This window comes from Notechis scutatus, chromosome 6, assembly GCF_049901735.1.
Source record: "Notechis scutatus isolate UNSWTSFEM ecotype Mainland chromosome 6, rNotScu1.2, whole genome shotgun sequence".
Lineage (NCBI taxonomy): Eukaryota > Metazoa > Chordata > Lepidosauria > Squamata > Elapidae > Notechis > Notechis scutatus.
Genome location: NC_142014.1, coordinates 32086609 through 32112082, shown reverse-complemented (window position 1 = coordinate 32112082; position 25474 = coordinate 32086609). Strand labels below are relative to the sequence as shown.

The 25474-nt window shown below is 37.7% G+C and overlaps 1 protein-coding gene across 1 annotated transcript; it reads right to left on the bottom strand.

Moving 5' to 3' along the window:
• Nucleotides 1–398: 398 nt before the first annotated feature.
• Nucleotides 399–23318, bottom strand: CDC123 (cell division cycle 123). The gene is made up of 14 exons (XM_087967911.1): nucleotides 22812–23318; nucleotides 21893–21994; nucleotides 19633–19704; nucleotides 17086–17146; nucleotides 16748–16780; nucleotides 14507–14602; nucleotides 13155–13261; nucleotides 10792–10840; nucleotides 9551–9626; nucleotides 6365–6487; nucleotides 6235–6263; nucleotides 5560–5685; nucleotides 3866–4003; nucleotides 399–618 (listed from the first exon to the last, which is right to left on the bottom strand). Exons 2-14 carry the CDS (start codon nucleotides 21964–21966, stop codon nucleotides 586–588), a joined length of 1017 nt encoding a protein of 338 aa, XP_087824037.1. The 5' UTR covers nucleotides 21967–21994; nucleotides 22812–23318; the 3' UTR covers nucleotides 399–585.
• Nucleotides 23319–25474: the final 2156 nt, after the last annotated feature.

Below are 25474 nucleotides of genomic sequence, written 5' to 3'. Positions count from 1 at the left end.
CCGAAATGCTATAGGGTTTCCTGCTAAGCAAGGGGTTAGACTAGAAGACCTCCAAGGTACCTTCCAAAGCAGTTATTCTATTTCTTCGTTTTCTACTGCAGTCATCCATTGTCTTGAAAGAAGTCAAGATTTTCCCAAGCCTTTTGGCCAGGCCCCAAATAGTATCCAACTATTACTAAATTCTATCGAGGCCTGGTAGTGGTTCCCATTTTACACACAATCTTTTCTCTTCGGCTGACATTACATCCACTTTAAAAGACAAAATATTATCAACCCCGCTATAAATGGGAAACCTGAAACAAACCCAAAACCAAACACTTAGAAGCGAAATATACAGATTTAGTGGTAGAGAACGGAGTCCTGGAGATATAAGCAGGTGATCTGTATCTCCCAAGCCATTTTTGTCTAATGAGGTGAAAACATCTTTATTCCGCTAAAAGGATTACACCATGTTTAGCATCCCCTTTCCTTTGTGACGAAAGAAGTTCTTAACTCAGAACTGTTACGGTTAAAACGCTATTTTTCTAGGTGGCCTCCTTTCTGGGATTTTTGTGTGTGTGTTTTTTTCATTTTATCCTGTGATCTTCATGCTTCGTCATCCTCTGGCTGGTTTCTTTTCTGGTTTAAAAAACAAACAAACAGACAAAAATTTGGAGTGGGTATTTTATGGATTTATTCATAAAAAGCGTACTATTTTGTTATGTCAGTTTTACTCCAGGGGATATGGAAGGCACCAGGCTAGCAACTAGAAGTAGTGGGTTCTAGTTCCACTTTGACATGAAAGCCATCTGGGTGACTTTAGGCCAATCACCAGGAGACTGGGAGTAGTAGTCCCACCTTACCCATGAAAACCAGTTGAGTGACTTTGGGCCAATCACCAGGAGACTGTGAGTTCTAGTCCCGCCTTAGTCATGAAAGCCAACTGGGTGACTTTGGGCCAATCTTCAAGAGATTGGGAGTTCTAGTCCAACCTTAGGCATGAATGGATGACTTTGGCCAATCACCAGGAGACTATGAGTTCTAGTCCCGCCTTAGCCATGAGAGCAGTCCCTCTCTCTTAGCTGAACCCACCTCACAAAGTTGTTGTTGTGGGGAAAACAAGAGTAGGAAGGAGCATTATGTATATATTTACAGCCTTGAGTTGCTTATAAAAATAACAAAGTTGAGACATAAATTAATAAAGCAAAAAAATAATAAATAAATAACCACCACCACCACACGAAGGGGTTGGACTGAGGGAACATGACTCTCCCAAAACAGTCAAGGGACAGACCTGAACCTCCCTTATCTTAACCCCATTTTCTGAACCATCCTAACAGCTTTGCACAGACTGAGAAATTTTAATGGATTTGTGGAGACATCAAGAAAAAAAAGCAATAAACAAACCGATAGTAAAATTAAGAATCAATAACCAAAATGATAGTTAGAAATCAAATGATATTTTTGATCAAGCCATATTGATGGACCACAAGGCATCGTTTATTATTTTACTAGGTCGATACCTGTGCTTCGCTACGAAACTATGTGGTCGGGCTTAGTTTTTGGGGAGGGAAATAAGGGTGGGGAATTCTGCCTCTGCCTACCAGCATCCATCAGTATTCATCTGGCTAGTGTCTTGCCAGTGTGTCAGAGAGTTGAGGGCTGTTTGTAACGTGAAATATTATTTGCTGTGTGAGCAAGAAGGAGACAGCAAGGAGCCTGGGCATGGCTTAGCTCAACTGTTTTGTACTAATGCTGTTTGGTGCTGTGAAACTAAAACTGAAACTCCTCTCCTCTGCTTGTGTTTTGTGTTTGGAAGAGATTTCTTTTTTTCAGGTGGGGACGGGGAGTAGAACTCCTTAGCATCAATAATATAGGAAATACTTAATGCTCTGATGGTTATTTTGAAAAATCCTTTCTTAGTGAGCCCCTAGAAGCCAAGAGGAACATAAGTGCCAAATTTCAAGTTTGTAGGCTTTACGGTTCTGGAGATTTTGTGATGATGGGTGAAGGGCATTTCGCTTTTATGTATATAGATTAAATTTATTGGCTGTCCATCTTACCGCTGGGAGGTTTCCAATGTTAAAAAGGGTTAAAAAATTATACAAAACCTGTGCACAACACAAACTAAATACCATAAAGAGGTAATCAACTCCCACTTTCGGCTCCTAACATTGTAGAGTCGTGTGAGACCACAGGATGACTGATCAATTTTCGTAAAGGAACAATTTCTATACTAGAAAGAATTGGTAATTTTCTTGCTATGGTTCTTTCATCCATCCCTAAAAAGCCCCAGTAGGGAAGTTTGCAGCTTACATGGATAACACCCCAGGCCACCTCTTCATGTTTTAAGTTAAAATATCTATAGGCTAAATATTTAGTTCTACCCTCCAGAGGTTGTTTGCAGAATGCCTAAGCTTTTGCTGTCCTTTGATCAGAACTGGGGCTGTATAAATACACAAGTCACACTGTGTGACCACAAGCAATGGATGTTCCTTCATTGCAATGCATGAGATTGGATTTGTTTAAGGTTTCAGACCATTCATCATGGACTTCAACAACATAAAAGGGCTCCATAAAATCTTTTTTCCACTGAGGTTTCAATCTTGGCCAGTTCCAAGCCTCCCTTAGCTGTTGGTAAAAGCCAAACAGCTTAAGAAAATCACTCAACAGACTGAGGGAAAACTTTGTGGTTTTCTACTACACTTGATTTTCTGCAAATTCGTTTCCAACTTATTAGAGGGATAGAACTACAGATACTATATTTCGGAGAGCTGAAAATGATTTGTGAAAAGGTGTGCATATCCGCCCCTACTTTCTCTCTAAGATGCATCCAAAAACATAAATTTTGCAACTGTTTGAAAGGTAAGTTGTTCCCCGGAAAAATTATTCAACTGACCTTAAAGATAATCAAGAGATTTGAATATATTTTTTCTAAAAGGCCAAGTTAGAAACGTTTAGATTGTGACAGGAACTTGCAAGGAAACTGATATATATCTATTTCCATCACAAAGTACAAATCTGATAAATTATATTAGTATTTCTCAACCGTGGCAGCTTTAAATTGTGCGGGCTTCAATTCCCAGAATTCCCCAGCCAGTATGATGGGAGCTGAAGTCCAGACAAACTGACTGAGGAATTCTGGGAGTTGAAGTTCAGACAAGCTGACTGGGAAATTCTGGGAGTTGAAGTCCAGACGAACTGACTGAGGAATTCTGGGAGTTGAAGTCCAGACGAACTGACTGAGGAATTCTGGGAGTTGAAGTCCATGCAAGCTGATGGGGGAATTCTGGGAATTGAAGTCCAGACAAGCTGATGGGGGAATTCTGGGAATTGAAGTCCAGACAAGCTGATGGGGGAATTCTGGGAGTTGAAGTCCAGACAAGCTGACTGGGGAATTCTGGGAATTGAAGTCCATGCAAGCTGATGGGAATTCTGGGAGTTGAAGTCCAGACAAGCTGACTGGGGAATTCTGGGAATTGAAGTCCATGCAAGCTGACGGGAATTCTGGGAGTTGAAGTCCAGACAAACTGACTGGGGAATTCTGGGAGTTGAAGTCCAGACAAGCTGACTGGGGAATTCTGGGAGTTGAAGTCCACAAATCTAAAAGTTGCCAAGGTTGAGAAACATTGGAATACAGACAAGGGGAGTGAATGAATTGTTGTTGTGAAAGTGGCCTCCGATTGTAATGCTTTTTAAGATAACCTTTTTATATATTTCACTGAATTATCCAGAATTTGGGAAGGAAAAAACTAGTGGACGTAGCATGAGGGCCTACATCAATGTTTTGCGAAGGAGGGTTTCAAGCTACAAGAATTCCTAGCTCGCTGACTTTTCATATCCCAAGATATCATGTCAAAAGACAACCCTCTCCAAATCGGCTTACCAGCTTGAGCAAGTCAATTAATTTGTGGACATCTTCTCCCGTGGAGAGATCTACGAAATCCTTGGGTAATCTGTAGCTCAGATATGGACTTGGCTGGACTGTGAGGTTGCTGTTCGTGCAACGGAATGACAGAGACTCCTAATTTGGAAGAGAAGAGCAAAATTGAGAAAGATTGACTCAATTATTTCCTTGCAAAAAATTTTATGTACTAATTAATGAATCGATGCAGTCTAATATATCACAATTTCTCTTAGTTTCCACCCATTGTTTCTTGTTTTGTCTTCTGGTGCTTTGGAGAATAAGTTGACTTCCTCTTCTTTGGGGCAGCCCTTCAGATATTGGAATATTGACATGATAGCAGGGTTCCAATATCTCTGCCATAACGAAGAGGGAGTCCAGCTATTCTCCAAAGCACCAGAAGGCAGGACACGAAGCACGGGATGAAAACTAACCAAGGAGAGAAGCAACTTGGAACTAAGGAGGAATCTCCTGACAGTGAGAATAATGAATCAGTGGAATGGCTTCCCTTCAGAAGTTGTGGGTGCTCCATCACTGGAAGTTTTTAAGAAGAGATTGAATAGCCATTTGTCTGAAATGGGATAGGGTCTCCTGCTTGAACAGGAGGTTGGACTAGAAGACCTCCAAGCTCCCTTCCAGCTCTCTTATTCTCTTATATACAAATAGTGAACAACTTCAAAATATCGAATAGTGATTTCATAAGCTGGGGGAGGGAAGATGGGAATTCTTCCAAAACATGGGTCAAGACCAGAATTTTCTAGGAGACCTCTGGCCATGAGAACCACTCAGGGAGCTGACAGTCCACCAATCTTAGAGCAACCTCCTCCACACCCATTAATGGCTTGTTTGCAAGTTGGAGAAAGGAGATTCCCAGAAGTGAATGGACAGAGCATGAGGGCCTACACCAGTATTTCTCAATCGCAGCAAATTTAAGATGCAAACTCCAACTCCCAGAATTCCCCAGCTAACTCCCTTTTTGGTAAGGTCCCAAGACAAATCCATTAATAAACTATTCTATTCATTGCGGCTCGCAAGCCAAAATTCTTACTGCCCATGAACTTTCCATCATTTTTATAGCTAACATTCATTTCCAACAAGGCAAAATTGCAGCAGTGGGTATGCATGTATGTATGTTTGAATGCATGTATGTATATTTATTTACTTATTTGCTTAGTTATTTATTTTGTTACTTTCTTACTTTACTTTCTTACTTAATTACTTATTGACTTTACGTTCTTACTTAGTTACTTTCTTACTTAGTTACTTACTTTCTTAATTACTTACTGACTTTACTTTCTTACTTAGTTACTTTCTTACCTATCTAGTTACTTATTTTCTTACTTAGTTACTTTCTTACTTATCTAGTTACTTATTTTCTTACTTAGTTACTTTCTTACTTACTTTCTAAGTTATTTACTTAGTTACTTACTTTACTTACTTACCTTCTAACTTACTTAACTTTCTTACTTAGTGACTTTCTTATTTACTTCCTTATTTAATTACTTTCTTATTTATTTATTCTTGCCACACAGTAATTCTGGGAAGTTTTAAAAATTAAAAAAAAAGGAAAATGTCAAATGCTTATCAAAATCAGGAAACCTGATTTAATTACAGGTACTCCTGTATATAGATTTGTCCTGTATTTTGTTTCAAATCCACCTGTTCTGTTCTCTTACCTCTTCCATCGCTGCTCCTTCAGTCTGGTCATTTTTCAAACTGTTTGATCTGATTTCTTCCCATGTAAACAGCAGAGAATCCGTCACTTCCCCGAATGGATTAAAATCAATGAGCCAAACTCTGCCCTGAAGGAGGATGGCAAGAGTCAAAATGTTAACTATCCATATGTGGACAGCATAAAATAAAATACAAATAACACAATTCTTCTTTTCCTTTTCAGATCAGTTATGTTTTTGTTTCAATGGTTCTGAGTGTTAAGACACCAATTCCACATAAATCTGGATTACTACTATTGTGACAGAATCTAGATAATCCAAATAGGATCCCTTCTCACTTTATCTTCACTGTGAACTCGTGAGGGATTGTCTTAGATGTTTTCTCAAAGTTGCTTCATTTGTCTGGGTACAAGCCCTGCTTATCTGATCACTGCCTTAGTAGCCCCTCTTCCTCCTGCCTTCAAGGCCATTCCTTATTCCCTCTGTAATATGGATTTCTTTTGAGATATGTTTTTGGGCTACCTGACTTTTTTCTCTCCTTCAGTTAGTGACCAATTCAGTGTTTTGAAGATCAGACCAGGTTGCCTAGATGCTGCAAATCTCTTGGGAGAGAATCAGGGTCTCAATTGTATACCTTCCCAATCATTAGCACGGTTATAGAAGAGAAAGCTCACTTACCATACTGTCCCTGTAGACATCAAATACAACTAAAAAGGAAGGGGGGGGGAAAGCAGAAAGTAGGAAAAGTAAGTATACTTGTAATTGTTAGAAAATACCTGCATCTCATTCAAATTAAAAGGGTACTCACAATCCTCATCCAAAAACTTATACTGTATGTGCTTCGTGAAAAAGTCCTGTATGCATCTACAAATCTCTTCTTTCTGTTTGGAGATATGTTCGTAGTACTGAGTGTAGTCTCGCTGAGATATGCCTGGAAGACAAATTATCTTCATTATAATTTTTTATTAATCTTGCTACTGCAAGACTTCCTTGGAATTAAAGCACAGTGGTAGAATATGAGCCCCAGCGATACCGGGCTGTTGTTGATGAATTAAAACAAAAAACAAAACCTTGAACCTGCTTAGATCTTATTTATTCTAATTAGTTACATTCGGAAGGTGCCAAACATTTCCTCTGTTGCTTTGTCGCTTGTATCCTTACGATCTATATTGACTGTTTCCTACTATGATTTGATTGCTTATTGTACCCTCTGACTATTATTAAGTGTTGCACCTTATGATTCTTGACTCTTGACGAATGTATCTTTTGTTTTATGTGCACTGAGAGCATTTGCACCAAGACAAATTCCTTGTGTGTCCAATCACACTTGGCCAATAAAAGAATTCTATTCTATTCTATTCTATTCTATTCTATTCTATTCTATTCTATTCTATTCTATTCTATTCTATTCTGCATTCTATTCTATTTGCATTCTGTTCTATTCATTCTATATTCTATTCTATTCTATTCTATTCTATTCTATTTTGCATTCTATTCTGCAATCTAGTCTATTCATTCTATTCTATTCTGCGTTCTATTATATTCTGCATTCTATTCTATTCATTCTATATTCTATTCTATTCTATTCTATTCTATTCTATTCTATTCTATTCTATTCTATTCTGCATTCTGTTCTATTCATTCTATATTCTATTCTATTCTATTCTATTCTATTTTGCATTCTATTCTGCAATCTAGTCTATTCATTCTATTCATTCTATTCTATTCTGCGTTCTATTCTATTCTTCATTCTATTCTATTCATTCTATATTCTATTCTATTCTATTCTATTCTATTCTATTCTATTCTATTCTATTCTATTCTATTCTATTCTATTCTATTCCTTTCTATTCTATTCTATTCCCCCTATTTAGCAATATCCTTATATCCTTGTATCCTTACGATTTATGTGGACTAGTATGATTTGATTGCTTATTGTACCCTATGACTATTATTAAGTGTTGTTACCTGATGATTCTTGACTCTTGACGAATGTATCTTTTCTTTTTAGGTACACTGAGAGCATTTGCACCAAAGACAAATTTCTTGTGTGTCCAACCACACATGGCCAACAAAGTATTCTATTCTATTGTATTCTCTTACAGAATTGTAACCGATGGTATTTCTGATTACTGAACCCATGCGTTGTGCTAAACACGCCCTCAAAAAGGAAAAATAGCCAAATGAAGGAAGAGTAGACTTCTTCCAATTACAAAAATACAAGTAGTCTTCAACTTACAAGCGTTCATTTAGTGACCGAAGTTACAACGGCGCTGAAAAAAATGACTTAGGACCAGGGGTGGGACTCACATTTTCTAACAACCGGTTCTGTGGGCGTGGCCAGGTGGGCGTGGCCATGCAGCTGGGTGGGTGTGGCCTCTTTTGTTTTTGCAGCACCCCTCCATGCTTCGTTTTGGGGCCTCCAGGGACCATTTGTTTGGGGGTGCCTGGGGGGGGGGGCATTTGTTTTCCCAGAAAGCTTCCCTGGAGCCCAGGAAGTCAAAAAACATGGGAGGGGGGCGCAGTTACCTCAGCCCCTTTTTGCCTTCTGGGCCGCAGGGAAGCCTCCTGGCAAAGCAGTAAGACACCAAGGGGGATCTTGGCACAGCTGATCGTCGGGAGGAGAAAAAGAAATAAAGAAATACCTTAAGGAGTGACTGGATGAGGGAGGACGCAGTCAGCGATGTCGCGCATGTGCAATAAGGACTGACTGGGCAGGGAGGGGAGGGCAGAGAGGGCGGGCCAGCCAGGGGCATGATTTTCTGCTTCTCCGAACTGCACAGAATCATAACAACCGGTTCTGTAGAACTGGTCCGAACCAGTAGAATCCCACCCCTGCTTAGGGCTGTTTTTCACATTTATAACCATTGCAGCATTCCCACAGTTGTGTGATCAAAATTCAGAGAGTTGGCAACCGACTCTCACATTTACAATAGTTGCGGTGTCCCCGGGGATCACGTGATCCCCTTTTGTGACCTTCTGACGAGCAAAGTCAACGGGGAAGACGGATTCACTTAACAGCCGTGCTGCTAACTTAATACCTGGAGTGATTCACTTAACAATGGTATCTCTAACTTAACAACCGTAGTGACTTAACAACCGGGGGGAGAGAAAGGTCGTAACATGGGGTGAAAGAACTTAATATTTAACTTCATGAATTTCTTTTGCAAATCCCTTTTGCAAAATTCTTTTTGCAAATCCCTTTTGCAAAATTCTTTTTGCAAATCCCTTTTGCAAAATTCTTTTTGCAAATCCCTTTTGCAAAATTGAACACACACCTCCTTCTTATGTGTATCATATTATTATGTGCTCTTTTCATACATTTTTACTGTGGCTGTCCATGTGTTATAAGGCGTATGCTAAATAAATAAATAAGCCAAATTAAGGATTAGCATGGTAGGTACATCTGGGTAGAAAACATTTTGAGATTTCCTCTTCCCTGTTTGAAATCTTGATAACTAACCATATTTTAGAACGGAAACCTCTATATGTTAGCAGTTTCCATGGGCAGGCTCTACAGATATGCCAGAGATTTCTTAACAAGATCCAATAATGTTAAGAAAACTAAATTTCTTTATGTGATGCCATCAGAAACCCTGCGAACTCCGGATTTCAAAGCTGCATTAACAATTGTGCCATGAACCAATAGAACAGGCAACTTGTAGCTTAAAACAAAAAAAAAAATGTAGAAAGGAACATGTTATTAAGTCCTCAGACAATGCATAAATATTAAAATCTAATGAGGATGGCAATTCACATTATTGAGACATTATATACACATTATTGTGTATTCACACAAACAGAGCTGCTTGGAGAATTATGGGAAACACTGTACAGAAATAAAATGATTGTGAGTTATTATCAAGACAAGAAGAATTATAGCCAAACTTTTGTACGTGGTCTTACAGATGAAATGCAGGAGAGATAAAAAATATTTAGAAAAGCTTTAGACACAGCAGAGGATAAATGAGCTTTAAATAACTGATAAACTCACCGATAAGTTTGTTTTCCTTCACAAAGCACCTAAACTCTGCCCCAGGAATCAATTCACACCATTTTCGGAGGACAAGCTAAGGAAAGAGGTGTGGGAGGGGGAATTCTGATTAACTGGCACACACACACACACACGCACAAAAAAACCCACTTTCATTTTAAGAGATAATTAAGAAGCTCTGTTAAGAATATAAGAACTCATAATCTTAAGCACCTGAAACAAGCCATGATAAAGTCACACGTGGAATGAAGGCACTATGCAAAAGATATGAATTGTGGAATGCATTTAACTTTTTATTTATTTATTTTACTCGGCTTATAGGCTGGTCTAATCTAGTTTTGACTCCGAGAGGTTCACAATCCTATTATACTTAAATAAGGTTAAAACTGAGGAAAACAAATCCAATAACAATAATATCAACCAACTACAATAATTACTGTGAGATGGGCAGTTTCCAATTTTTATATCCCTCATTCTATCTCTCTCTGTCCTATCTGTCCATCTGTCTGTCTGTCTGTCTGTCTGTCTGTCTGTCTATCTATCTATCTATCTATCTATCTATCTATCTATCTATCTTTATATCTATTCATGTCTCTCTTTATCTAATCTATTCATCAGTCTGTATCTATCTACCTATCATCTAATCTATCTATATTTATTTTTTTCTATCATCTGATTTATCTATATATATCTCTATATCTATCCATCTAATCATCTCTCTCTCTCTATTCATCAGTCTATCTTTCTTTATATCTATTCATATCTATCTCTCTTTATCTATCTAATCTATTCATCAGTCTATATCTTCCACTCATCTATTGTCTATCTATCTCTCTATATCTCTCTATTTACCTCTCATCTCTATCATCTATCTAATCTATCTCTATATATCTATCTAATCATCTATCTATCTATCTATCTATCTATCTATCTATCTATCTATCTATCTATCTATCTATCTATCTATCTCTATCATCTAATCTCTCTACCTCTATTTCTCTCTCTCTCTCTCATATCTCTCTCATATCTCTATATCTATTAAATTTATTAAATATTAATTATCTTTTAAATGTCTATCCATCCATCCATCCCTCTAGCTGTTATAGCTATTCTCTCTCTCTCTCAACTAAACAGATTTGTATGCATTTAATTTGTTTTTCTCCTGTGGAACTTGGTGTGGGAGGAAAACTTTTGGGGTAGATTCAAAATGCTACCCTAGGAAGAGTAGCTGTCGTGCTTACTTCATAATTCAAAGAAGGGTCAGGGGAATCATCGTTGCAATGGATAAACCTAGAGAGGAAGAAATGAATGTAATAGATTTGCGACTATGTCTTTAACAGCCACAAATATGAGCCACTGATTGTGACAGGCTTCCCGGTGTCACACTCACCACTTGCTAACAGTGTTAATAAACAAGGAACCAAATCAACTGATGAGAGCAAACCCCACCCCTCCTTCCAGCACTGATGTTGTTACCTAGTTGCGTAATGAAAGGTCTGCAAGAAAATAACCAAGCTCAGGGAGCACCAAGGACCCCACAATCCCCCCCTCCTCCTCCTATTGTAGGAGTATAATCTCTCCCTTTTTTCCATTTGAATCGTATTTGATTGGCGCTGTTAAATGAGTGATTTTTTACCCTGCAGCTGAACAGTCTCTGTTGGGTTTTCCTTGCCTCCTTTTAATCTATAAACCTATTTGAGTCACTAAATAAAGAATGAAGCCAATTTTCACCTGTTCAGCACTTTCCTTCCTTATGCCCAATTAACGATTATCATTTTCACTTCCAGGGGGGTTGTCAGCACTTAATCAATACCGAAACCCATGGACTGAGTCAAGATGTCTCTTTATTTCAGATTCTGACCAGGTACCTTCATGTGGACCTGGAATGGATCTTTAAATAATAAAGCGGGATAAAGTAGGACTATTACCACGTGGAAATTAAAAATGAAATCTGGATGCATAAGAGCTTTCTCTACAAAGGCCCATTTGCTGAGGTGCATCCCTGAGGCATAGAAATTGCTCAAAAAACCCCAAAACCCAGGCAACACTTTTGTAAAGGAACCCATATATAGGAGATGACCAGGCTGAGCCCGAGGGAGGCGGTCAAACACATCCCGAGAAAGTGATGAAGCACCCACAACTTCTGGTGGCAAGCAGTTACACTGGTTAATTGTCCTCACTGTTAGGAAGTTTCTCCTTAATTCCAGGTTGCTTTCTCTCCTGGATGAGTTTCCAACCATTGTTTCTTGTCCTGCCTTCAGGTGCTTTGGAAAATAGGCTGACCCCCTCTCTTGCTTATGGCAGTCTCTCAAATATTGGAACACTGCTATCGTGTCAACCTTGGTCCTTCTTTTCTTTAGACTGGCCAAACCCAAATCCTGCAACCCATATTTGATATGTTCTATTTTCTAAATAAATTTGCTGATTGCTTATTGTACCCTATGACTATCATTAAGTGTTGGACCTGATGATTCTTGACTCTTGACGAATGTATCTTTTCTATTATGTACACTGAGAGCATTTGCACCAAGACAAATTCCTTGTGTGTCCAATCACACTTGGCCAATAAAGAATTCTATTCTATTCTATTCTATTCTATTCTATTCTATTCTATTCTATTCTATTCTTCTATTCTATTCTATTCTATTCTATTCTATTCTATTCTATTTTCTATTCTATTCTATTCTATTCTATTCTCTTACTCCATTCTATTCTATTCTATTCTACTCTACTCTACTCTACTCTACTCTACTCTACTCTACAGCACCTGTAGGCCAGACAAGGAATAATGGATGGCAACTGAGAGATTCAACCTGGAAATAAGGACAAATTTTCTGACAGTGAGAACAATCAATCCATGGAACAGAAGTTGCCCTCAGTAGTTGTGGGAACTTCATCACTGGAGGTTTTCAAGAAGAGATTGGACTGCCATCTGTCAGAAAAGGTGTCGGGTTGCCTGCTTGGATGTGGGATTGGATTAGATGACCTACAACGTCCCTTCTAACTCTGATTGTCTGTTATCTGTTATTTGCTTCTCTCCTTGATTAGTTTCCATCCATTGTTTCTTGTGTGGCCTTCAGGTGCTTTGTAAAATAAGATGACCCCTTCCTCAAATATTGGAATACTGCTATTATGTCCCCCCTATCTAAGACACTGAGCTTGTCGATCAGTTTGGCAGTTCAAATCTCCAGTGCCGTGTCACGGAGTGAGCTCCCGTTACTGGTCCCAGCAGCTTCTGCCAACCTAGCAGTTTGAAAGCAGGTAAAAAAATGCAAGTAGGAAAATAGGGACCCCTTTAGTGGGAAGGGAACAGCGTTCTGTGTGCCTTTGAAGGCATTTAGTCCTGCTGGCCACATGACCACGGAGATGTCAGCACCCCCTAGAGCCAGAAATGAATAGCACGGATGTGCGAGGAGGGGAACCTTTAACCTTTCCCTAGTCCTTTTCTTTAGACTGGCCAAACCCAAATCCTGCAGCCGTTCTTCATATGTTTTGGTCTCCAGGAGGGACACAAGGGAAGAAAAGGAAGCAAACAATATAGTGGGAGGTTTTTTTTTAAATCTCCCTGTTCAAAAAAGGGCAGATCCTTTGCGACAAAACTTACGGCTGAGTGAAGTCACGAGTGATGAAATCCGAACTTTTCAAAAGCAGGAAAATATCACTGAGGCTGTTGCATTTCAGGGAATTATTCATGGCGATCCAGTAGGCGTCCTAAAGAAAACAGATTAATTGTCCAATTTCTTCAGAAGTCTCTGTTCTGCATGGCAATAACTCATTCAGGAGGTTGCAGAAGCTAAACTTTTAAACTTTCCCCTAAATCTTTTTAACACCCCGCTGAAAATGTACAATGCTTTGTTCAAGTTGATTTATGCTGGTTTGTAGGGTAAATTGGGATTTTAGCAGATTACCACAGCGGGGTCCTTTTAAACCACACAATTTATAGAATCCTTGCTGCATTATCCATCTAAATTCCGTTTCTTTTAATGTTGGGCAGAGGGAGAACTTTTGCAAAGGAAAGGCCTAAAACTTCAAATGTCTGTTTCAAAATTCAGAACAGAAACTTAAAATGTGTGCTTCAAAATTCAGAACTTAAAACTGAAAATGTCTGCTTCAAAATTCAGAACTTAAAACTTAAAATGTCTACTTCAAAATTCAGAACTTAAAAATGCTTCAAAATTCAAAACTTAAAACTGAAAATGTCTGCTTCAAAATTCAGAACCATTCTTCTCCAAGGAACCTTCCTGAACAGTTGAGATGCATCTTCTCAAAGATGCTTAAATACAGATGGTCCTTGACTTACGACCACAATTGAGCCCAAAACTTTTGTTACTAAGTGAGTTTTGCCCGATTTCTCCACCTTTCTTGTGCCAGCATGGCTAAGTGAATCCATGAAGTTGTTAAGTGAGTCACACAGTTGTTAAATGAATCTGGCTTCCCCATTGACTTGGTCATAAATCGAACACTATCTGTTACCATCTAAAAATGAAGTCTCATGTTGGAGATGCTATCATCCTCACAAAAATTAATATAATAATAGGGACAGCCTGGTAGGTTTTTCTTCTCAAGGGCTGAATAAATCTTGACTGAGAATCTGAACAGAAATTGCAATGCGATATTTGATTCTGTCTCCCTCAATTCTCAAAGACACGAGAAACTAAAACAGCAGATTAAAACTGCAGATTAAACTACTGTTTAATCTGCAGTTCTAATCTGCAGTTTTCTAAAACTGCAGATTAAATGAAATAACATTTTTTTTTTAAAAAAGGCCCTGGGATGCTTGAAGTCATGAAGCTGAACTTCGTCCCAAAAGTCAGAACTGGAAAAGCTTCTTGGACGAGAAGTGAAACTTTTCAAGGGAAAAAAAAAAAAACCAAGAAAGTCATAAAGCGAAATTCTAATTTGCAGGGAAACGTTTCCGGGAATTGTAAATTTGCCCTTAAATTCAATTCAAATTACCCTTGGAGCGCTCCAATTAAGCTTCGGGAAAACGCTGCCTCCCAAGGAATGGATGGCCTCTTCAACTTTAAGGGAAAATTCAGGAAATTCTGGTGCCTGGAAGACCACAAAAGACAAACTGTTTCTAGAAACAAAAACTAACGCGAACAGTATTCCAGGAGAAATAATGTTGTATTGCAATGGTTGCATGCAAGCCAAATGTTTACAAAAACAGAACAAACTCAGCATGGATACTTTAAACAAATTAGGATCTCAACAAACATCCTCAAAATATTTGCAATATTTGGATTTGAAAAATCTGGATTTTTTTAAAAAATACTTTTTATTGAATTTTTACACTTTTAAAAACAAATCAATATACAATTTTTGCAGTAAATTGTGGCATCAATTTTTCCATTTATATTTACACACACACACACACACACACACACACACACACACACATATATATATATATATATATATATATATATATATATATATATATATATATATATATATATATATATATATTATTGATTTTCCACGTCATTGTAGTTGTTCTTTTAAAGTTGTAGCGTTTCAGCAGAATCACTGCCATCTCAGGCTTCTGTATTGTGTCCGTCTGTGACAGACTTTTACAGTGGTTTTCACAGACGGACACAATACATCAGATATTCTACTAACAAAGAACAACTACAGACCAAAAACATACATACAAACTTAAGAAAACATATATATATATATATATATATATATATATATATATATATATATATATATATATATATATATATATATAATATTTGTTTTCTTAAGTTTTCGGTATTTATACATCATTTACATTTTGTATTGTCTTTTGTTCCTGTTATCTAACCAAACATACCATTTTCCCCAGACCGTATAGTATTCTTTTTCTTCCTTCTCCTGCAATTCCATTATAAGTTTATTCATTTCTGCACAATCCATAATTTTCTTTATAATTATATTATCTGTGGGACTACTCTCTAACTTCTAATTTTGGGCATACGTTATTCTAGCTGCTGTCAGTATATGTATTGTTATATATTCAATGTCTTTCTTCTATTCACCTCTGATTATCCCTAATAAGAACATTTCAGGCTTAAGTTCTATTTTTAAACCAATTATTTCTGGATATTTAGAAGTTTAGCAGAACTAATGTGCAATTAATCTGACTGAAGGGTCCTTGAGGCTCCCTGAGCTTGGCGGTTTTCTTGCAGACGTTTCATTATCAAAACTACATAACAACATCAGCACTGATGATGTTACCTAGTTGGATCATGAAATGTCTGCAAGGAAACCACCAAGCTCAAGGAGATACCAAGGACCACGCATTTCAAACCCTAAACTACAGATTAACCTGATTGCTAAATAGCCATGATGGACATTGGATGTTGCAATGGATTTCTCGCAATGTTTTAAAACACACTACTACTCAAGTTTGATCACTATGTCCGATGTTTACTTCACATTTTCTTTGAAATACACTTGTCTGCTTTAGGAACGACTTGGAGGTCAGCTTTAATTTCTAACTTAGGAAAAAAGTTCACTGCCTGATAAAACCCAAGAAAAACTGGTTTGGCATTTGCTGTCCTTTAACTCAAGACTTCTTAGGTAATTTAGATCTCTTGCAATTAGACACAAGGACAGTTTTTTCCCCCACATGCCATCCCTCTGCTAAACTACTCATTCCCACAACACTGTCAAACTATTTACTGTATTACTACTATTCTTCTCATCCTTCCTATTACCTACCTCCTTTCTACTTATGACTATAGCCTTATTGCTTGTATCTTTACGATTCATATTGTTTTATTTAGTTTCCTAGTATGAATTGGATTGCTTATTTAGTATCCTAGGACTATCACTAAGTGTTGTATCTTATGATTCATGATGAATGTTTTTATGATGACTATGATGATTTATCACATTACTGAGAGCTTATGCACTGAAGACAAATTCCTCGTGTGTCCAATCAGACATGGCCAATAATGAATTCTATTCTATTTTTATTTATTTCTATTTCTACTCCTATTCCACATTCTAGTGTGTTCTATTCTATTCTCTATATTCTATATTCTACATTCTATTCTATTCTATTCTATTCTATTCTATTCTATTCTATTCTATTCTATTCTATTCTATTCTATTCTATTCTACATATTTTACATTCTATTCTGTTCCGTTCTCTATGTTCTATTCTACTCTATTCAAAAAATAATTGAATACAGAGGGACTTACCGTAAGGGTTGCCGTATTTTCATCATCAGACCACTGAAAAAAAAGGAGACCAGAAATGAGTTACTTTTGATTGGGATGCAACTACTGACAGTGGTTTAACTGTGGCTAACCAATAAACATAATGGTGAATAGGTTCAAATGTTTATGGGCAACTGGATTTTTCTTTATTTTTTTTCTCTTGAAGAGACATTTCGTTTCTCACTGAAGAAGGTCTCACTTGATGCGACCCACACCTGACCCATTACAAGACCCTCACCTGATGGGAACATCACCTGGCATGAACCTCCCCATCACAAGAAAAAAAAAGGAATAGTTACAGTATCACGGTTTTTACAAACCACAGCTTCTTCTGTCTCTTCCTCATCGCCTCCATCTTGGGTTATGGTTTGGGGATCTTCTCTAAAAAACAAACCAGAAGAGGAAACATTTGATGATCAAAGTCTTAACTGATTATTATGATAACCTTTTATAACATTTAAGGCTGGGGAAAAACATCTTTAAAAGCAAACCACTCATGGGGGAAAACCTCAAGATGAAAGATCATTCTGCTTTGGTCAATTTAATAGTATTTTTCCAATTAGAATAGAATACTTTCTTGGCCAAGTGTGATTGGACACACAAGGAATTTATTTTTGGTGCAAAATGCTCTCGGTGTACATAAGAAAAAAAATGAAATACATTCATCAAGAATCATAAGATACAACACCTAGTGATAGAATAGAAATAGAAATAGAATAGAATAAAATAGAATAGAAGAATAGAAACAGAAACAAGAATAGAATAGAAATAGAATAGAATAAAATAGAATAGAAGAATAGAAGAATAGAAGAATAGAAGAATAGAAATAGAAATAGAAATAGAAATAGAAATAGAATAGAATAGAATAGAATAGAATAGAATAGAATAGAATAGAATAGAATAGAATAGAATTCTTTATTGGCCAAGTGTGATTGGACCCGCAAGGAATTTGTCTTGGTGCAAATACTCTCAGTATACATAAAGAAAAGATACATTTGTTAAGAATCAAGAATCATAACATACAACACTTAATGATAGTCATAGGGTACAATCAACAATCAAATCATACTAGGAAACAGTCAATATAAATCGTAAGAATACAAGGATATAAGGATATTGCTGAATAGGGAAGGAATAGAATAGAATAGAATAGAATAGAATAGAAACAGAAACAGAAACAGAAACAGAAACAAGAATAGAATAGAATAGAAATAGAATAGAATAGAAATAGAATAGAATAGAATAGAATAGAATAGAATAGAATAGAAATAGAAATAGAAATAGAAATGAATAGAATAGAATAGAATTCTTTATTGGCCAAGTGTGATTGGACCCGCAAGGAATTTGTCTTGGTGCAAATACTCTCAGTATACATAAAGAAAAGATACATTTGTTAAGAATCAAGAATCATAACATACAACACTTAATGATAGTCATAGGGTACAATCAACAATCAAATCATACTAGGAAACAGTCAATATAAATCGTAAGAATACAAGGATATAAGGATTTTGCTGAATAGGGGGAATAGAATAGAATAGAATAGAATAGAATAGAATAGAATAGCTTTATTGGCCAAGTGTGATTGGACACCCAAGGAATTTGTCTCTGGTGCAAATGTTCTTAGTGTACATAAAAGAAAAGAGACATTCATCAAGAGTCCAGAATCATCAGGTACAACACGTAATAATAGTCATGGGTACAATAAGCAATCAAATCGTACTAGGAAATGACAATGTTCGTGTTAAAAGCAGGAAATTGCAGGAAATTGTTATTGTAGGGGAAAAAAACCACTTAGCAAGATGATCAAAGATTTGGGGAACACTCCAAATTGTTGCTTCGCCGAAAGACTCATTTAGAAGGTGGTGTTTTAAAAGTACAAGTAACTCCTCGTCTTACGACCGCAATCAAGTCCAAAATGTGTTGCTAAGTGAAACATTTATTACGTGAGTTTGTCCCATATTACGACGTTTTTCCGCCACAGCTGTTAAGGGAATCCCTGTAGCTGTGAAATTAGTCAGACTGTCGTTAAGTGAACCTGGCTTCCCTGTGGAAGGTTGCAAAAAGGAAATCACGTGACGTGATTTTGTTAAGCGTGAAAACTGGTCATAAAATTATTTTTTCCGTGCATTATAACTTGGAATAGTCACTGAATGAACTGTCGTAAGTCAAGAACTGCCTGTACTTACTGAAATATTTTGAAACCTTTGTACATATTCAAATTTGCATTCCAGGTTTGAAAAAAAATATGTGGTGTTTATCATTGCACCTTAATGGGCTTAAGTCAAGCTTCCATTTCCTTAGAGATTTAATGAAACACAAAATGTGAGATTTTTGGAGAGACAAAATTTGAGATTTATGGGCACAAAATTTGAGATTTATGGAGATACAACATTTGAGATTTATAGACACACAAAATTTGAGCTTTATGGAGACACAAGATTTGAGATTTACTAGACACAAAATTTGAGCTTTATGGACATGAAATTTGAGATTTATTGAGACACAAGATTTGAGATTTATGAGGCACAACATTTGAGATTTATGGAGACACAAGATTTGAGATTTATGAGGCACAACATTTGAGATTTATGGAGACACAAAATTTGAGATTTTTTGAGAGAAAAAATTTAAGATTTACGGAGACACAAAATTTGATATTTTTGGAGGCACAAAATTTGAATGCCTCTGAAGAAAATTGTATACAGTTTTACTCTTTTTTACTTTTACTCTTTTTTATTCTGTCATTAAAGGCACAATAATCATTGAAGAGAGGAAAAGCAGCTGCTGTATTTAGAAAAATCACAGCAACCCATATGTCATTATTTTTAAAAACACACCTTAATCTTTTAAGGACAATTTCTTACCTGCCAGAAACGACCAGGGTTCCATCATCCAGCAAATAATCCTTGACGTTTTGTGGGATTGGAAGGATGACACTAAAATGGGAAAAAAGGATTAAAACTAAATAATTTTAGAGAGCTTATAAATCTGAAGACACAAAAAAGAAACTACTTGTTTTGTACACTTTATGCAAATGCCTGCTGCTAGGGCAGTTCAGTTATACAGAGAGTCCTCGACTTACAACGGTTCGTATAGGGACCGTTCCGAAAGTTAGAATGGCACTGAAATATGGGCGTTTTTCACAGTTACGATGTTTGCAGCCTTCCCACGTGATCAAAATTCGGCCGCTTGGTAGCTGACTCACAGTTACGATGGTCGCTGCGTCCTGGGGTCACGTGATCCCCTTTTGCGACCTTCTGGCCAGCAAAGTCGATGGGGAAGCTAGATTCGCTTAACAACCACATGATTCACTTAATGACGGTGGCAGGAAAGGTCTTAAAAAGGTCACTTTAAGAAACACCTTGCTGAGCAACAGAAATTTCTGGCTCTATTATGGTCGTAAGTCGAGGGTGAACTGTATTCACTGTATTCTCATTCCAATCCCCCAAAATAAAACAAAACCAAAACGCTGAGAAGGAAAAAAAAACAATAAAAGTGTGTCAAAATGTAAAACACTCACCAAAAAGGGGGTTGGTCTAGAAGACCTCCAAGGTCCCTCACAACTCTGTTATTCTGTTATCTTAAGTTTCTCGCTCTTTTTTTCCTTTTTTTTAAAACATCAGCTGATGTTTTCTTTAAACATCATTTCTTTTCTTAAACATTTAAAGACTCCAACTGCATCCAGGTCATCCTTGACTTATGACTGCTTGCTTAGCGCCTATTCAAATTATGACAGACTGACCTGGGGACTACTTAACGACGCCGATTCAAAGGTCCAATAAATTTTGGTCTCTGGACCACATTTGCAACATCCCGTGATCACGCCTTGAGTTTTATGACAATTTCCCCAAAAAAACGGCAACCGCTTCCAGCAAAACCACACCCCTAACAAACTGTTATGACCCAAAAGGGGCGTGGCACAAAGGCAACACAGTCACTTAAGCAAGAAGAGTCCCTTTAGTACCTCTAATTTTGCCCTCAATGTCCAGGTTACCTTCGGCTAGAGAAAAAACTCTCCCAAGAACAGCCTTTAAGTGGAGGAAATTCTGTCCGAAAACAAAGTACATACAAAGTATAACTAAAAATCCAAACAAACCAAGCTGAAGTAATTAACTGTACAGGGCAGGAGAAGAAATTGCAGACTTGAAAGGCCAACAAAACACACACAGTTGGGAAGACGCCAGGAACCCAGATAAGCCTCGACAATAACAGATAAATTCACAATTTGCTCCCAACAACTTGCTGTGCGCAGCTTTCCTTTTTAAACACTGTGTTCCCAGCTGCAGCTAATGAAGGGAATCAGGGCCCTTTTCTCCCCCATATTGCAACCCACATTGCTCCTTTCTCCGTTCCTCCCTGCGTGCCCTAGGATGAAGACGGGGTGGGCCTGGGTCTTCCTCTGAACCCACTCTCCCTTGTTCTACTTCACCCCTGCTCTGCCCAGCCGGACTTTGCCCTTCCCCTGTTTCTTCCACAGCTAACAGAGCCACACTCCCACTCACTGTCAGCTGCTCGGCCTCCCTCTCCGAATCAGATTCCGACAGGGACATGACACCAACCTTACTACAATAATATTCTCATAACTGCTGTACAAAATCGTGTCTTACGACTTCGATGGATACACTCCATTTTGGCCATAAATCAAGGACTATCTGTATTAAGGGGTTAATTCTGCTTCACATAGCTTAATTCTGAAAAGCATCACTTCTGAACAAAGGCACAAATCTAAAGACTGGCTGATTCTGTCTTGCATACAGAAACCTTACATATGAACTATTAGAAATCTCTAATTTCCAATAAGGTGTATCAGCAGAGAATTCTATAGAAATAAGCCTCTATCTAAAAATTTATGGAGATTCTCAGCCATCCAGGTCATGGTTGTCCCAAAGGTGCTTTTTCAAGAGGCAGCTGGACTTTGTTTTTCTTTGAAGATGTTTCGCTTCTCATCTGAGAAGCTTCTTCAGTTCTATCGTCCACTATTCACTCCAAACTAAGGAAGCTTCTCGGGTGAAAAGCAAAACCTCTTCAAAGAAAAAAACCGGAAAGTCCAGCTGCCTCTTCTTGAAAAAGCACCTTTGGGACAAGCCTTCCATCTAATTCAAGGTAAAATTTAGTCTCCGGTACCTGCGAATCGTCTGCTTCTTGAAATGAGGATACCAGGAAGAGAACTGACAGTTGAGCATCTGTTCTTTCTTCATCTTTCTATTCCAAAGACGGCGGTCAGCTCTGTGTGAAAGGAAACAACACAACGTAACATTTGAAGATGAGTGCAGACAACCGTTTTTACCCCATTCATTAAAAGTGAGGAGGACTGAGTAGTGAGACTTGGGAGTTTCTTTTAATATTGTTACTGAATGCCAAATATTTTACTCTGTATTGCAGGTATCTATGGGAAGGAGAGGTTTTAAGAAGGGCAAAGAGTTTGAGCAGCGTTGCTTTTTGGGGCTGAGATTTTATTTCCCTAGCCGGGGAAATATCCTCAGCCTTCAGTTTGGATCTAAAAAGTGTTTATTTCACTTCTGAGTGTCAGGAATTCTGGCAATGTTGGCTTGCTGTTCCAGCTGGCTCAGGAATTCTGGGAGTTGAAGTCCGCAGGTCATAGAGGGGCCACAGTTGGTGAACGCTGTTCTATAATCACAGAATGACCTGTCCCAATCCCGGGGTTGGACCCACCTTGCAATCCCTGGGACCTCGCCGAAACGTCGCCAAAATACTCTTAATCTTACAAGGGAAAAGACCCGAACACACCTAGACCTCATACCTGTACCCGTGAAAATCTACGAAAACATATACATGTACATATACATATATGCATACACATACAATTGTGTGTGTCTTTGTGTGTGTGGGCCTTTGAGTGTGTGTGTGTGTGTGTGTGTGTGTATCACCATCACTTATGCTTATAAGTGCTTATTCACTTATGTAATTGGCAAACCTAGCAGACACACCCAGCCCCCAACAACAAGCTCTGCAACAGACACGTGTCTGCGCGTGCATTCACACGTATCCTCCTCCCCCCGCCTCTCCAGTTCCCTTCTTTTACCTGCTTACACCATCGTCCCAGCTGCTCCTGGAGGATCCGACCAATCAACGAGCGCGGCAGGCGGAACTTCACGGCTTCGTCTTCTTCTTATTGGGTAAGGCGTTGTCCTTCGACTAATAAAAAAGCCTGCGTCGTTAAGCACCGCCCTCAAGGGAAAGCCGGAAGACTAGCTTTCTTTGGAGCTGGTAAGTGACAGGCATATCGGTCATCCAATCAGTGATAAAGAGTGTAGGAGGTTCTCGGTCAGTCATGTAGAGATACGTATTCAAAACTTCTCAGGCGGAACTTTAGTTTTACAAAACACCCAGTGCTTTGTTTTTGTTCTGAAACAAAATATCATTTAAAGCTTTGCTGATATTAGATCTCGACACGTAGCTTATTTGAGTTAAAAATCTGTAACAATGACCATAAATCACCTCATAGAGACTTGAGGGCGACTCTAAATTTCCTATCTCTAGGACCTTCCTTCGCGCTTCCAAACAGAACGAAGGAGCGGGCATGCGTACAAAGTCGCTCGCCAGGCGCATGCGTGACAGAGTCGGCCACCTATAGGGCCCCTACCCATCGGACGGTCTCCGGGAGAGCTTCGTGATGTTTTCAGCCAATCAGCGGAGCGGAACGGAACGGAACGTTCGCAGAGAGAGACTGCTTCGGCTCCTAGCTCGGGAAAACGGTGAGCAGAGAATCAGAGGTGTTCTCCTGCTGCTCACTCGCGAGTCTCGCAGGAGGGGAAGGTTAGCAGCTTGTTGGGGGCTGATGCGGGGAGCAGAGAGAAATGGAGCATGTGCAGAGTGTCTAGGCTGAGGAGCTCCCGACTTGCACTACTACATGCCTATTGTTTAGAGTGGGTTGCAAAGTGCAGACAGTAAGCCATATTTTTCAAGCTCTGCAAATTTAAGATTAACAGAATTCTGGGAATTGAAGTCCGCTTAAAAGTTTCTGAGTTTGAGAAATTTGGGTTTTTTAATGGCATTAAGTGGCTACAGTCTGGCTCGTTTTCCTTTTATCTTCTGTTTTGCAAAATCCACCAGTTATCTAATAATTAACAAATAACATATTCAAATATATTCTGATATATATATATATATATATATATGGTGTTAGGCTTGGTTCGGGTATTTTCCCACGTCATTGTAGTTGTTCTTTTAAAGTTGTAGCAACGTTTCAGCAGAATCTCATCTGCCATCATCAGGCTTCTGTATTGATGATGGCAGATGAGATTCTGCTGAAACGTTGCTACAACTTTAAAAGAACAACTACAATGACGTGAAAATACCCGAACCAAGCCTAACACCATACATGTAAGTACCACGAAAACTTAAGAAAATATATATATATATATATATGGATCTTTGGTTATTCGGGTTTTCTCGCGTAAGATTCAAAATGCACTGGCACTAAGCCGAAAGCACCAGCCTGAAGATGGCGAGTGGGACCTCGCCGAAACGTTGCCTAGATACTTTGAATCTTACGCGGGAGAAAACCCAATAACCAAAGATCCACATACAAATACCAGCGAGAACCTCAGAAAACAAATATATATATATATATATATATATATATATATATATATATATATATATATATATATATACATATACATCATATACATATACATATACATATACATACATACATACATATATATATATATATATATATATATATATATATATATATATATATATATATATATATCAGAATATATTTGAATATGTTATTTTGTTATATATTCTGCTGAAACGTTGCTACAACTTTAAAAGCACAACTATAATGACATCGGAAAATACCCGAACATACATACATACATACATACATACAGACAGACAGACAGACAGACATACATACATACATACATACATACATACATACATACATACATACATATATATATATATATTAATCTAGTCTCTCTCTCTCTCTCAAAATAACATTCCCACCAAGGTCTAGTTCATCTGTCTAACTCTAAATGGATTCCAATGGGTTAAAAAAAACACTTTTACCCATAATCCTTCAAAAATACCTGGTCCCTTTATCCGTTTTAAACTATTTTTACATCCAATGGTGTTTTTTTTTTGCCAAAAGTTTTTCAATCTTTAAAACCTTTTTCCTCTTTATAATATTGAAGGAATAGAAAGCAAAAGAGAAGGGATGGAAAGAACTTGCCTTTTTCTCTTGTTCGAGATGTTAATTAAGAATGCAAATGTAATTAATGCATGCATCGAGACATGAATTAATAATACAGATGTAAAAAAATTAGAAATTCCAAACAATCCTGTATAAAAGGAAACAGTATTTCTGTTTGTCGGACATACTTACGCAAAAATATAATATTTTTAAAAGTTCCATTAAAAAAACAACTGATAGTTTACAGCTTGGTGCCTTTAAAAAAAAAAGATTTTAAAGAGAAGAAATAGAGATAATTGACATCTTTCCCTTGAAAACTAATTGCTCTGAACTTTAGGTAGCTTCATCTAAAATAATTTGCAGGGGCGCTGTTTATGCTTCATGAAAAGCATTAGGAAATTACCTTTTTTATTGTTTAATTAAATTGGACACTAATTGTATCAGTCTCTTGTAACCTACGAAATGTTATTAGTTATTCTCACATAATGTATCCCGTAGATTTCAACTGAAGTCAAGCGTGGCTACCTTGGTCCAAC

Bases quoted from the DNA above. Each gene is read 5' to 3' on its own strand.
- CDC123 (XM_087967911.1), bottom strand. From the start codon at position 21,966: ATGAAGAAAGAACAGATGCTCAACTGTCAGTTCTCTTCCTGGTATCCT. The intron at 19,705-21,892 runs GTACCGGAGACT...TTCCCATTTTAG, and splicing joins AAGAAGCAGACGATTCGCAG to TGTCATCCTTCCAATCCCAC. The intron at 13,262-14,506 runs GTAATTTGAATT...TGTTTTCTTTAG, and splicing joins TTAATTGGAGCGCTCCAAGG to GACGCCTACTGGATCGCCAT.